Below are 15,937 nucleotides of genomic sequence, written 5' to 3'. Positions count from 1 at the left end.
TAGGTCTTTCAAAACGAATAAGATTCTCCAAAAACCATTTTTTGATATTGTAAATATTTTCGAAAATAATCGCCCCGAAAGAAAAAAGAAATGTGTCGTCGTCCCCCCCCCTCTAACGTTTGAACCATGGGTCCAAAAAATATAAAAAAAATCGTGAAACAGAAGCATAATAAATACTTTCCATGAAAACTATAGCGAACATGATCGGTCCAGTCGGTTTTGAGTTATTGCAAAAAATCTTCTTTTCTTAGTAAAAGTACTCCCTTACATGCTTCCATAATATACATAATATCAAAAAGAATACATAGTATAGAGGGGTCCTGTCATTGTAAGTTTTGTAGTCACTGTAAATTTACTGCCATCTATCGACACACGACTAAAACTCAAATTGAAAACGTATAAAGTTATCAAAAAATGTATATATATGGATAAATGACTTTATTATTTTTATATCATTTTGATCCATGTTCATTCACTGATATCTATGTGTTAAAATTGTTAAATATGAAACGGTGTCGTCACGCCATCTAGCCGAGGATAGGCTAAAGGTGTGTGCGGCATCTATTCGAGAATGACTTTTACTTGAATTCCGAGGCACGTTTTTTCCTTAGACTTTATTCGTCTTATACGAAGTTACATATTATTATGTCTTTGATAATATACATTACAATAAATGTACTTACATAATACTTACCTACTATTAGCCCCCATTTGGCCTATTTTGACAGAATGGAAACTACGAAACCCTACGCTGAGCATGGCCCGACATGCTCTTGGCCGATTATTCTTTAAATATCCCGGTCTGAGTCCCCACACTTATGGCAACCCTAAGCTAGTGGCTATCGCCGCCATAGCAATGTAAGTGCAATATTACGAGGCATGAAAAATTCATATCGATTATACAAGCCTCAGAATTCCCATAGCAATGCTAATTCAAAACAGTTTTGGACTGGTGTTAGGAAAACTTACTTCGGGAACCAACCCCGAAAACGCGGAAAAAAAAATTGGATGTTTCATACATTTTGCTGGTCTGATGTTGAAATTTCCTATGGGAGAGTCAATTTTTTCTCCGCGTTTTCGGGGTTGGTCCCATAGTAAAAGTTGCTCAGTATGACCTAAACATTAATGGGTCTCTTTCTTTGCCTTTCGTTCTGATACATACTGTATTCATACAGGTAATCATCGTGTATGGGATGCGAGACACTACAGGCGTTGCGGGGTTGTGTATCGCCTTGTGCTCCGTCCTGTGCATACCGTTATACGCCATCAGGGTCCTGTATCTATCCAGAGGTCCTCTGATGCAGGTAATTATTAAATATGATCTTATTTCTTATTCTTAGACGCTATGAAATTGTTATTTTTTCCAAATTTTGTATAACAAATCTCCACATAATGCCTCATGTTGCTGGAAGAGCGTTAATTTAGTCCTTAACGTTCGTCACAAAACTGTCAAATGCCATATTTTATCTATCACAAAGTAAAGTCAGACGTAACTGAAATAAAAATTAGACCTAATCTTAATTTAGGTTACAATTTAAACTATTTTAAACCAAGTTAAAATAATAATGCCCTTAAATAATATTTCCATAATTTTTCTCTGGAAAATTACTAATTCAAGTAGTAAGCAGACATAAAATCCCCTATGTACGTTATTAAAAATTGTTTCAAAACATAATGCATTTTTGTATAAAATTTGGTGGTGTCACATTTGATTTGATTTTTCAGATATTATTTTTTCTATAATATCAAATAGTTTGAGCACGGTGACAGCTGTTATCTACGTAGAGTTAGACCAAGAAAAGTTGCAGCGATTTTGATAGCCCACGCAGTGCAAATGTTATTTATACCTACGTCATCATTTCATAGACGTTTGACGTTTAAAATAACACTTGCACTGCGTAGGCTATCAAAATCGCTACAGACTTTTCTTGGTCTAACTTTACCTACATTGGTATAATAATAAACCTAAAACGCAAAATTGTATTGAGATGACAGCGGCTATCTGAAAATATGACAAATTGTTTTCATTACATAATCAAAATCACTTATAAAAGTTTTAAATTATGGCACTTAAAAAAGGCACAGCGATGTCAAGAAAAGTGGCATGTACTCTCAGAGGCAAGATTTATAAGTTAATTCAGAACAAGGTCGTATATTATTTATTCATGAATTCAGGCAGGCCGTAAAACACTCAAAAATAACTTTATTTATCCATACTGTATACTGCTAGCTGGCGGTATAAATCGCGACAGTAAAGAATAGATGTGAGCTCCATTTCATACAGGTTTAGGAACAAAAATATGTTGACCTATTGATTAATAGTCCTTCGGGGGGCTGATTTTTGAATTTCGATCGCTTGTTTTCGTCACTCGAAACTCGGTGGAAAACGGCGAAATGCTAATTTTTGAAATGTGAGCGATCGCAAGTTGTAATCTAGTGGTATTGTAGAATTTAAATGCCTAGTAGTGGAGATATTATTGAACTAAATACTCGAAATCGAGCGGTCGAAATTCAAAAATCGGCCCCAATACATCATTTTAAAGTTGTTGCCATACAAAATTTCAAATCGTTTTTGTCCCGCTGCGGGACTTTGTCACGCGAATGAATATGCCATACGTCGATTTTTCCTTTTTTTTACTTTTAGAAATATGATATGGAGTCCTTCCTAAAATATTGTTTTTATTTTTTCTTTTATGTTTTAAATTTCATTAAAATATACCTTATAGTTTTTGAGTAAAATAGTAGTGACACATGGACCAGACCAGACGGACATCACGAATCTATAAAGGGTCCGATCTTGTCATTTCGGCTACGGAATCTGAATAACATGATTAACTCTTTTCGTCCTGGTACTCCTGGTGGTCATCTATACCAACCACCTATTTACATACATCCCCTTCAAAATTGTCAAAAAATTGTTTTTCCCTTATTTTAGTCATCATAAGCCATACACTACTGCACGCTTGTTTTACTAAAAATTGTATAATTAATAAAAATTTGTGACACAAAGGGTTAAATTATCGTTTCACATTTCAGCGAATCCGTAAAAATTGCCACCCGAGTAAGGAATGGGGTCCTGTAGACCCAGATTTGCGACTAAGCTGGCTCGCGGCGCGGAAGCATGAGCGGACCAAGCGGCAAGCCATCGGCGCGATCGAGTGTTTCGGGCATGAGCAGGCCGTGTGACAAAGTCAATTAAACTGTGTACATTTATAGCCTTGCGTTTTAATGTTTTACCCCAACTTGACATCTTAGCGTTTTCACAGTAGCACCCCACGGCCTTGGGTCCGCTCGGCATTTAATCCTTCGGTAATCTGCAGACACTTATTTTTATAAAAGCAACTGCTATATTATATGATCTTCGAACTTAGAGAAAACTAGGCCTTATTGGTATTAGTCCCTTTTGCCTGGACTATATTGCAAAAAACTTTTATCCAGTGGCTTCTAACTTTTAACATTTGTTCAGCAGTGGACATTTTTTGACCGACATAATGATGGTGATGAGTTCGCTACTTATATTTATACTTACTTCATTCTTTGTGTTCGCTATTTGCTTTATTTGTCATATACTGTTCAGTTTTATCTTCTTCTCTTTCGTATTAGCTAACTTTTAGTTTTTATTACTTCCTCGAGTCACGCATTTTGCTCTAGAATATTATTGAACCTTGTTGCTATGTAACCTTCGTATACAAACTCATTCGATACCGGCTAGACAACACATGAACAAAACTGTTTTTTCGATAACGTGACACAAGTCATGTCAACCCACTTATGGCGTAACCACCTAAATTTCCGTGTTTTTATTTGGACTTAAATTAAAAATTTGGTATAGGTTTCAAAATTTTTGTATTAAATATACATTTTAAAGTGTAAACTACAAAATTGTAAAGTGTTAAAGAAGTGCCAACAAAATGCCTGAACAAAATGAAACCACAGGTGCCGATAAAGATAAAAGAGTAAAAATCAATGTAAGTACCTAAAATATTATCTGTACGTTTAAAATTTTACTACCTGACTGATGAAAAAAGGGGAAAGTTTCTCTAGAATAACTTGTATGGATTGTATGTGTGTCAACAGGGAGTATTACTGCAATGTTCTGCCGCCAGAGTGCAGCACTAATTTGTTTAGTAAACCATAGAGTAACTTATACATACTAGTACGGTTACCATCAGTTTGTCACTGACATAAACGCCGTCGAGAACGTAATTTACTTTCTATACATCCCGTTTGCACTAATATGCGAGTGCGAGCGAGATGTATAGAAAGTAAATTACGTTCTCGACGGCGTTTATGTCAGTGACAAACTGATGGTAACCGTATAGGCCTTAAACAGTTTTTTGACAAGTTTTCACTATGACATTGATTCACCAAGGCGGTTTGTTTACAGGTGGCCTGCCGCGAAACACAAAAATCTAAAATTCTTTATCTGCGTCTCTATCGATCGAATTAGCAAGAGTGATAGAGAGGCAGAAACCGAACTTTCGATTGTCGTGTTTCACGTAGGCTATGTGATTGGCCTAGTGACGCATGATGTGTCATCGATGATGTCAATGAGGTTTGTTTACTGTATGTGCTAGTGGTGCCACCAACGCAGAGCTTTGCCTAATATTCCCTATTTCTGTGGAAAGCACCTACAACCCATTAAAGAACTCTGATTTTAACATGTCATATGAAAGTAGTGCAAAGTCCAGTAATCACTTGCCTACAATTTAGTTTAAAATACGAAGAGGGTAGAGCAACAACTCGATTTTTCAGAGCACATTATGTGTACAAGTACTTTAGATACTACATTCATGTGAGGAGATGTTCAAAGCTTCATTGACATTGATAAATTACACTAGCTCCATATTATTCACGCAAACCGAGACAATCTTCAATCTTAAGAAGACGATATTTACACATGAACATTAGTTATCATTACTCCCTCCGAACAAAAAGTGACAATAAAATCGGAGCACTTAAATAGTAGTTTGTTAACCAAGGGATGAAAGGCACTCAATTCTGTCGAGGTAGTTTGGCGCTCGAACGCAGTGAGAGCGCCAATAGTCCGAGGCTGATATGATGCCTTTCAACCGAGTTAAACACTCTACTTTTCATTTCGAATACGAGGAAAGTAAAATGCATGTTTTTTATTAACAAAAGAAAGTAGACATTTTTATAGTAAATCTAGAGGGTACTTTCAATTAACAATTTAGGCAAAAGTATCGTTATTTATGGAATGGGGAGATAAATATCAGAATGGAAATTGTATAACAAATCTATTTAAACCCATATTTCAATTGCTTCTCGTAAAAAAATATAGTCGTACTTGGAACGTAAAATGCACACCTTTTAGAACAACAATGACCCTCTTTCAGAGCATGAGAAATGAAAAAGAACTTAAATGGGTGTATCAAGAACTGAGATAATATACCTATATACACAGTATACACTTAAATAATAAATATACAAAAAAAACACTCTTCAGACTCGGGTAAATGAATCATAGGGCTGTGCATCGAAACTTATAATATTTAAAATGTTATAAATAACTAGAAGCAGTGGCGGATTTGCCCTAAAGCCAAGTAGGTCCGGGTCTAGGGCGGCAAAATTTTTGGGGGCGGCAAATTGTGACAAGAAATTCGCTGATGATAACAAGAAATAACTCAAAGTGTGGTCAATATGATGGGTGCTGAGAAAGGGACGGCCACAGGGCCTGGGGCCTAGGGCGGCAAAGACTGCAAATCCGCCACTGACTAGAAGTATGGTTATTACTAATCACTATAGTGATGACTGTCTTTATGTGTGTTTGTTTGTAAATTTATTTTGAGATTATATTGTAATAACTTTCACCTTCAGGTTGAAGGCGAAGATGAAGTCGGCGAAGGCGAGATGGGCCGTAAGAAGATGAAGCGGTTCGTGATGCCCAACGTGCCGAGATGGTGGCAGCTCAAGATCATACAATATGCGTAAGTGATTAATCTGTTAAATATTTGTCAAACAGAGGCAATACCGCGCTATGCTTGACTGCGAACAAGACTTGATGATATTGCTAGAGTCTCACCATGTTGAACAAGGTATTTTCCTTTTTCATACAACGCTATTCGTTATTTCCTCGCTATGGCTATAATCGTATTGACACAATTTTCGCTCGCATTAGGTACCTCCGTATTTTATATTCGGAATACATCTTGATCACAAAACAAGGTTAAGTTTAGCGAAAGTACCTAATCGGCTAATGTATATATTTTACGATCACACATTTTATAGGTACCTACCTAGTATTTTAAAACGTATTCAGCGGATCACGGATGACTTACCTACTAGACGAAGTACTAATTTATTTTAGTTGTATTCATCATCACTACAAACACCGGCAAAAAATTGAGTCTTAGGTAGGAGTAAGAAATGGTTTAGGATGGAATTATAGTCTGTTCGAGAAACGGAAAACGGTGAAAAATAGAGATAATACTCCTAAAAATACGTGTGATACCTCATTAGATTCGTAATGATGTCTAGAAAAATGTAATCGAAGCGTGTATTAGCACACAAAAAGTTACAAAAGTTATTAACAAAAAAAGGGAGAAAAAAGTATATTTTTCTTATTTTCCAAATATCTCAAAAAGTATTAATATTTAAGAAACCAAAATTAATATTATAAAAGAGGAGGATATTTCCAATCAAACATTCCATACTTCCAGAACTGTATCTCCATTATTTATACTTTTTATTCAACGCTGAACACAGCCCTCCGCGCCTCATATTCGGGAAACGCGCACGGCGTGAAAAAGCGATTACGTAACATCAAATATAATTTTTCAATGAATATTTAATACATTTAAAATTATATATAATGTTACGTAATCGCTTTTTCACGCCGCGCGCGTTTCCCTAATATGAGGCGCGGAGGGCTGTGTTCAGCGTTGAATAAAAAGTATAAATAATGGAGATACAGTTCTGCAAGTATGGAATGTTTGATTGGAAATATCCTCCTCTTTTATAATATTAATTTTGGTTTCTTAAATATTAATACTTTTTGAGATATTAGGGAAATAAAAAATATCTACTTTTTTCCCCCTTTTTTTGTTTATAACTTTTGATATTTTTTGTGTGCTAATACACGCTTCGAATACATTTTTCTAGACATCATTACGAATCGAATGAGGTATCACACGTATTTCTAGGAGTATTATCTCTATTTTTCACCGTTTTCCGTTTCTCGAACAGACTATTAAGTAAGTAGTGAGAAGTCGTAACGTCTATCTGAATCTGAACGTAGTGTTTTAAAAGTGAAAAAGCAATCTGGTGACGCTTACCTTTTGATTTAAAAATCATAATAAAAAAATATCTGGCACGAGGCGTGGGCGTGGCATTAGATATAGTCCTGTTTATGTTAAGTATTTACAGTTAATCACGATACAAATGATTTTTCATCATGTTTTTACATAATATTTTGTTATCTTGTAATGATAACAAAATATATAAAAGTCTCATTGTATGACATGACTGTGGCTAATTGACCCCTAGTTCAAATTGTGAATAATTCAACAAACAAAGATATGCTGATAAAGATGTTTTTACAGCCTGTTACTTTCTGCGATCAAAAAATCCACCACAACCCGAATTCGAAATATCTAGGGATCACGTTGGATCGATCACTTACATATAAGCTACATATGGAGAACCTAAGCCAAAAGGTAAAGACACGGGGTGAACCTCATAAATAAGCTGGCCGGAACTTCGTGGTGCTCGAACTGACGTGCTGCGAACATCTTCTATAGCCCTTGAATATTCTCCGGCGGAATACTGTGCACCAGTGTGGTATAAAAGCGCTCGTACCAGCACGGTAGATGACTAGACGTTCAGCTGGACCGAGTGATGCGAACGATATGCCCACCAGCTGGCTCCCCGGACATCAGGAATAGAATTTAGCCGACGGCAGTCTGTGACCCGGCCCATTCAAACAATTCCTCACATCGTAGAAAAATGTCCCAAGAGGCGATTTGCCGGAGGCATGCAGGACCTGTTAGCACTCACACCAAAAGCAAGGGCTTGGCTACTCAATTTAGATATACCTACTTAAAATTATAATCATATTTATATATATTTACTTTTTGTGTTAGTAAAATTGTAAATGATGATGATGATGATGATGCTCTCCTGACCGATTTCGGCCACAGCGACTGTGTGCTCTGGAGTAGGCAATTTTTAACTCGTGTTAAATTGTAAATATTCAGGAATAAAACCATACGATATGATAGTAATAATAAGATGTTTTTACATTGATAGCACAAATAAAAATAGCCTTATGAAGGATACACAGATAATTAACTGTTCCTTTTAGTTACATCGATAATATTAACGAAACAGAAAGCAGGAAATGGGTTTAATATAAATAATAAATAATCGATGTTCAGTTACGTCCCAAAGTGATAACTGTAACTGTAATAAATAGCTATTTAGGTTCTGTGCCAGTGCGTACCTAGTAAGTAGTACGTAACATTAAACATCTACCGTCAAATTTCTTTGTCGATTCGAAGATGGATAATAATCGTTGCCAATATTTTTCTTCTACTTCCTCGTGTAAAAGAAATGAACCGTAAGTGTCGCCGCAATGTAACCGTAATTACATTATACATTACAAGGTCGGCTGATGGCATCCGGCTGACCCGGTCGCGACGTTGGCGCCATCCAGGTCACCCCCACCTCACAGGAATTACTGCACCTAGGCCTATCATATTTAGTCAGCTAGCGAAGGTGCAGCAGCATTTACCATTCCAAAATTAAGCATAAACTGATATTGATTAGTCGGATTTAGCTTGACGGTAGTTCAATCAAAACACCAATTTTTGAAACCAAAGAAGCAATCAACCACCAATTAAAAGAACTAAACATAGCCAATTCAAACTTTAAGTGTCGATAGTCGATACCATAGACTCCAGTGAAAGCGCGGCAAATTACCTGTGAAAGGTGTCAGGGCGAGATTAATGTTCGCGTGTGAACACGTGGGGTGTTAAGGGTGGTAGGGACAACGCCGACAGTCATTGCACCTTCGACCGCGGGACCAGTAGCATGCAGTGAGCCATTCAGCCAGTCATGCAGCGACAAGCGTCTGGGCCTCCAAGCGAGGGGTCGTTCTGGACGACCATCGAGCTGCTGGCCGGGAGGGACAGGCGGCGGTCGGCAGGAGATGCGGAATGCACGGTGGAGCTCCCGCTGCCACCGAGGACAACGTCCTCTCTCAGGTGCTTTACCAACACATATCCAGCAATACGAAATGACTAAACTTGATTTGCACTCTGATTATTTAAGCTGTGTCACACCTCATGAAATAAAACAATTAAAACGGATTATTTCGCTTGTAATGAATTTAAAATACATCCCGACCTTTTAAACGTGATAATTATTTTATTTTTTAATAACAAAACATTCCGTGAGACACAGACATATTAAATATATTAAAAACAGGTCACTCACATATTTTAAGTCGAAAAACGCTCGACATGTTTCACTCCGTACCGAGGAGTGTCATCAGGAGCTTGCGTTTACGGTGACGGACCGGCGCAGACTGCGTGAGTGACCTGTTCTTAACACATTCAACACCAAGAACCCGACTGTCGGGTACACTGTTCGTAGCGACTACGCGCTACATACGACGAAACTGTGGCTACGCGCTACGAGCGTAACCCGTAGCACTTAGTGGTATTGAATGTGTTAATATATTTAAAAATTATTTTATTTCATGAATATTGCTAACTGAAGGCAATATTACGTGTCACATCTCATGAAATATATGGGATTTGATAAAAAAGCTTAGAAATATTCAATTAGACACATATTGAAGCTTCGTTTCAGTTGTATACACGCATGTTTTAATTATATTATATTTACACGCACCGAAACCACTTAACCTCTTTTTTAAATACGAGTAGCATGTTTAATCGAGCATATTTAAAAACTATTGGCGCTGTTATCAGTTATAAATTACTGTAATACCGTTTGATATCTTATAGTCACATGTTTGTCCTAAATATCGAGTACCATTGATAAAAGAATACGACTTTTCAGGCCATTAGTGGTAAACCCAACTTCTTTTTGTTAAGTTTGTGTTATGGTTCACTGAAGGGCGCCATGAATAATGGTAACGTACATGGCAGGGGGGGTGTTAGCCATTTTGAGGTCAAAAAGACACCATCTAAAACAGGCTAAGGGCCACTAACCCGGGGTTAACCGGTTAAACCTGGAGTTACCATGGTTACCAGTACAATTTGACACTGGGTTAACGGTTTAGTGGGATGTTGCAAGTGGCGCTAAGTAACTTTGGTTTACAAATAAAATTAATGTAATATACACGATGATTTTTAATCGGTGATCAGGAGTAGAAAAATATTAATATCTAGCCCAAATTAAACTTATTAGGCCAGGTCTCACGCAATTATCTCATTGTTTAATTAATTTAAAGTTAAAACATAATTAAAACTAATAACCACTAAATACATGGTTATCCTACATGAAGTAACTACGATAAGTCAAGTGCCATCGACATGGCGGGAAATTTGACGGATCTATGACTTTGTTCATGGTATAATAATATACTCCGCCTGGTACTCCATTCCCGTCTTTTCTAGGTCACCTAACTGACACGGGTCTACGTCATCATGCGACAGCGCTATATGATAATATGCGATAGCGCTATATATAGCGGCCATGTTGTTGTGACGTAGGCCCGTGTCACTCTGGGAATGGAAGACCATGTTTTATTAGACTATGACTTTGTTTATGAATTATGACAATGACAATGACAAGTTATTACTCATACATTATCAATTGCCATTAAGTTTGTAAAGAGGCTAACGCATAGATACCGATTAGTAGTGACAAGGGTCTTAAGATAAAATTGATCTCAAAATTAAAATTATGATGAAAAAAAAACAAGTTAATTTCCATGTAATTACGACTTCAACGTGATCTAATACATCAATTACTGAATCAGAAAAAAATGTTCCTGATCACCGATTAAAAATCATCGTGTATATTTGATTGCTTTACATCTTACTACTATGGTACTATGTATTACATTCTGGTATACGTCATTACACGTGATATTTTTTTACCACTGATAAATACCTATAAGTATAATATTTTGATTAAGATTTTAACAGTACAGCGATAACTTATTGAACTGTGATAAACTGTAACACACAACACACAAGCAAGCAAGTATTCTAGATCATTCATTTAAATAATCTGACATCATATTCGTAAAATTTAACCGCCATGTTTAATCGTTGTTACCAAGAGATAACGTGAACGCGTAGGTAGGTATACAATAGTAATCATCATCCAACAATAAAAAAAAATATTTTCTTTATTAAGATACATTTAATCAAATCAGGTTACAAAAATCAAGTCATATAGTTGAATTATCGAGAAGATGGAATTGCATTTGTAGTGGTTGTATTTCAAATATAGAATGCCTGTAAACAAACAATACTAGGTACTACATATGCAATTCCACGCTCTCGATGATACGACTATACTTACCTACGCATTTCCTTCTTAAAATAAAACAAATATGTGACTTCTACAATTGTAACAAAGCTAAATAATAAACACATCTCATAACTCATTTCTATAGGTACAATCATTTATGTTTTCTGCTTACTATATGTGTACTCACCTTTTACAGGATTTCACCAGCATTCTTATAACTAAGAGTACAAAAGTGGTTCGATGATAAAAGATTAAGTGTACGTAACAGCGTGTAATATTAACAATTTTGCGTCATTCACACCACAGTATATTCGTTTAACATAAATATTTGGCAAATTCGCTGCTGGTGGCCGTTATCATCGATACCAGACGTTACTTCTCGGACACTGCAATAAAATTGATAACTAGAGTACATTTTTGTTTGCCTCGGTTTTAGCGAGGTTTTGAGATCCAAGATGTCATAGTTGTACCTATTCACAATTTTTAGATCAATAACTAAGTACTTACCTACTTAAATCACAAATCATGCGTGATACAAGATGAAGAATGATAGGAATATTTTGAATTATATAGAGTAAATTATTAATATTACAGTAATTTAAAAACAACCTTCGTGAAAATAATACGCAATACATAATATTCAAAATATAATAAATTAACGCGTTATGGAACTTTTGTTTAATCAGATATGTAACCGCGTTGTCGTATAAATAAATCATTCACTATTTTACAAATGAACGTAACCTAGTAACGGTTCTCTGAACGGTTTAAACTCCCATCTCATTTATATTTTGACAAATAGACTGGTCATATTTTTGTAAAAATCGATTTCGACTGGCAAATCATACCTATTACTTTTTGGCAACCGGGTTTTTTAACCTAATTAGACCCCGCTGAATCCGAATTGCCGGTTGCTTGATCGAAATCCTGACCGAAAGTGAGATATTTGATATTAAAGGTCCCGTTTTTTAATTTTTCGTGAATAACTCTTAAACGGTGGCCCATAGCAAAATAGGTTTGTATGAATAAATAATCTACATAAAATTTTCTACAGTTTAAACGTCAAACTTCTATGAAATTATGACTAACTCTATCAATTTATTCTATTTCTAGGTACCACTTAATTTTCAGAAAATAACATTTATGTGTTTAAACTGATTATATTTACCAGTTTCCGTTAAACTTCACATAGTCAACAACTCAGTCATACCCCTGAGGACTTAACTTAAAGACTTTAAAGTGACAGACTTTGAAACCTGCTTTAGCTGCAGTCTGACTTTTGTGTTTATATATATGTATAATTGTTGAGTCATGCATGATTCTCTTGAATTAAATGAGCCTTCACAAGTTATTTGATGTAAATATTTACGAATCAAATATCGTGACTTTTAAATTATTTTAATTGAGTCATGGACGTTGAAAAATAACATCTGTTATCTTTATCAAATTTCTCGCTAAAAATTTGAGAAAACGCGCTAAAATAAATATATTATCATAAACATTTTATTACTTGTTCGATGAATGCCAATGGTTATTCAGATACTCACGTAAATAACACATACAGGCCTATTCGGATTTCGAGATAATCACAAGATCTTGAGACGATTTAGAGATCAACTAGATCTACATTAGATATCGACTAGATGTGACTTGGATATCTAAGTCATAACTTGTCGAAATCGTTCAAGAGGACCTCCAGAATCGCGGAAACGTCAAATTTGACATATCTATCTTACAAATATCTTTAAATTATCCGTATCGTAACTTGTTGAAGTCTAGTAGAAATCTAATTCATTTTCCGAATCGAGCCGATACATTTCTTTATACTGTTATTTTATTACCTACATGGAGTTTAGATTTTATTGCTTGCCTATAAACTAATGTTTGGTTGCTCTGGATGTATGGTTGTGATAGAGTAATATAGGAAAAGGAAACATAACAAATTTTAAGAGAGCATGTTGATGGATCACCATTTCCTGCTAAATCGAGTCAATCGTGTGCTAATTTCAAACTTGGGTATCTGTTTTTTTATGAATGGCTGCACAGTTGAGGAGACCAATTATTTTGTATCTATTAATGTTAATTGTAACTAAAATAATTGTATCTATTTAATTTTACTTGTAATTATTTTAAATAATTGTTTACCTAGCCTATATACCTAGATAATGCCTAGATACCTACTGATATATTTATATGTTATCTTATTGTGATTTTAGTACCTTTTGTATTGAATAGATATCGTATACCTTTAAACGAGCAGTTCTTGTATATTTATTATATATATTTCGGGGATCTCGTAAACGGCTCTAACGATTTCGGTGAAATTTGCTGTATGGGGGTTTTCGGGGGCGAAACATCGATCTAGTTAGATCTTATCTCTGGGAAAACGCGCATTTTTTAGTTTTTATATGTTTTTCGAGCAAAGCTCGGTCTCCCAGATATTAAGTACCTAATGGAGACGTTAAAAAAGCAAATCACGCAAGGGCTTCGATACTTAAATCAACCGTGTGAATTAAGCCAGTGACAAATTTCAATTAATCACAATAAACACCGACCCAACGTCATCGACCTTTCTAAATTCCTTTGAATCACGGCATGCCTCACCACTCACCACCCTTATATGCTTGTATGAAGCTTTGCAGTCTTTGCACCAATATTCTCATTGCTAATTCAACTGCATCACCTCAGGATAAACTGACCCCGATATCCGTAACAGCTACCCGAAATCATAGATCACACTTAAATCGGTTCTAGAGAAGCGATCGTTATGTAGGCGACGGTAGAAGCCCTGGCATGACAAGTCATCGTTCATGGTAATACAGTTCTCCAATATTTACGAGGTGACAGCTGAAAATTGAAAGAAGACGATTCCAAGCATTTTCAATGGTATTGGCTCATGCAAACAGGATTTGAATAATACAATCGAGTTACATAATTGCGTGGTAAGAAGTGTAACCGCAAAGTGATTTTTTTCAACGACACGCGATCTGTTCAATTATTGGTATCAAATAGGTATATCAATCAGTGTTTAAAGGGGTGCTGTCCTTTTAGAATATTTAAATAGGTATTCCACTTCCATACGTATCCTTGGCTACACTGACTTAATATTAGAAATAGACACACAGAGCGGAACAAAAATGTCAACAAAATGTGGATCAGAATGACATTAGCTGCAAATTTGCATTGATGATAAAAACGCTTACGTAAATTTTGAGTCAAGATAAATGTTTTGTACGGAAAAGAACTTACTATCGTAAGCATTAAGTGTCAAATTTGTAAACATTATTACCAACACTGTTAAAACTTTAAGTCCGATGGCACTAAACGTAACTTCACCTTTGTATTTACGTCAAACAACGTCAAACGAGAATAATGAACGAATGGAGTCCCTTTGGTACATTTTAATAGGTATTACTGTACAGAAAAACCGAAGTAATAAATGAAACGAATTTAATTTGATCGGGAGTTCAAATAAAATTAATTCATGGTAACAACCCGTGTAAGTTATCATAAAATAAATTTATAAATTTATTATATTTTCCTTGAAATAAATTCAACTTATTAAATAACTGTGTATTTTAGATCTACATAATACTCTTCGCACTTTCGTTCTTTGCAATATAGTGCACGGGGACATTCAGGTCGCTACTGGTACTGATTGGTTATGGTCTTTATCAAAAAAATCCTGTGGTTGTCACTGTGTTCAGACAGGTTTAACATTTACAGTTAGTCGATGTAAGCCCTTATTGGTCATGTATATGTCGGAAACAGGGAAATGCGCCGAACACACAAGTGCCGTTTTGCCTTGTTTAAAACTGCATCACCCCTATCTCTTGCTATAATAGCAGTCCACTCTGCACGTCGCATAGGTTTTCTTGGAAATCTTGAATTTAAACATAATATTATATCTTACGAATTCCATATAAAAATAAAAAAGTATTGGCCTCACATCGACTCATTAGATTTTTGTTCCTTCACATCCCTTCTTTGGTACTAACAAAATAATTTATTCAAAATCATGAAATTACCACCAGATTACATAAATTATGTAATGCTATCCAAAGAACTAACCGAAAGAAATACATTCCATGCTTTTTCCTCGTTTTATCATTGTTGTTTTTGCATATTTTTACGACCATTTTACGACATTGTTGACAACTTCACATTTGAGCGGTCCATACAAGACTAAACGAAAAAGTAACGCGTGATCTGTTTTAACGTTACTTTTGCGGGGCCATTTTTTGCGGCTGATTGGGTATCCAGTTCTTATTCTATATCAATGCTTGGCTATAATATCAGCCAGTGCCCATTGTTGATCGTTTGGCTCTCTTCCGGACAGTCGGCAATTTTCGAACGTCGTCAAACTGTTGAAATGGTTAGTGCTATACTTGTGCTTGAAAACGGCGATCGCGGTGGCAGCATGGTTCCATTTTTATCGCCTGTCACTTATTGCATGTCACTTTCG

General features: G+C 35.7%; 2 protein-coding genes across 4 annotated transcripts in view; both read left to right on the top strand.

The window, feature by feature from the left end:
- The window catches only part of LOC134790936 (sodium- and chloride-dependent glycine transporter 1-like), a 28,045-nt gene extending 24,830 nt beyond the window's left edge, over positions 1–3,215 (top strand). The window contains exons 11-12 of the mRNA XM_063761949.1: positions 1,176–1,304; positions 3,037–3,215. Coding sequence (XP_063618019.1) covers positions 1,176–1,304; positions 3,037–3,186 — 279 coding nt within the window. The 3' untranslated portion in view covers positions 3,187–3,215. The remainder of the gene's footprint in view (positions 1–1,175; positions 1,305–3,036) is intronic.
- Positions 3,216–3,757: 542 nt separating this feature from the next.
- Positions 3,758–15,937, top strand: part of LOC134790983 (uncharacterized) — a 38,446-nt gene continuing 26,266 nt past the window's right edge. The window contains exons 1-3 of one of the 3 annotated variants that reach the window (XM_063762024.1): positions 3,818–3,968; positions 4,388–4,555; positions 5,839–5,948. In XM_063762024.1, coding sequence (XP_063618094.1) covers positions 5,872–5,948 — 77 coding nt within the window. In that variant the 5' untranslated portion in view covers positions 3,818–3,968; positions 4,388–4,555; positions 5,839–5,871. Of the gene's footprint in view, positions 3,969–4,387; positions 4,556–5,838; positions 5,949–8,988; positions 9,225–15,937 lie in introns of those variants that run through there. The other 2 variants (XM_063762021.1, XM_063762022.1) reach the window with 2 other exon arrangements.

This window comes from Cydia splendana, chromosome 5 (assembly GCF_910591565.1).
Source record: "Cydia splendana chromosome 5, ilCydSple1.2, whole genome shotgun sequence".
Lineage (NCBI taxonomy): Eukaryota > Metazoa > Arthropoda > Insecta > Lepidoptera > Tortricidae > Cydia > Cydia splendana.
The sequence above is the reverse complement of the archived record's forward strand: the minus strand, read 5'-3'. Positions and strand labels throughout refer to the sequence as shown.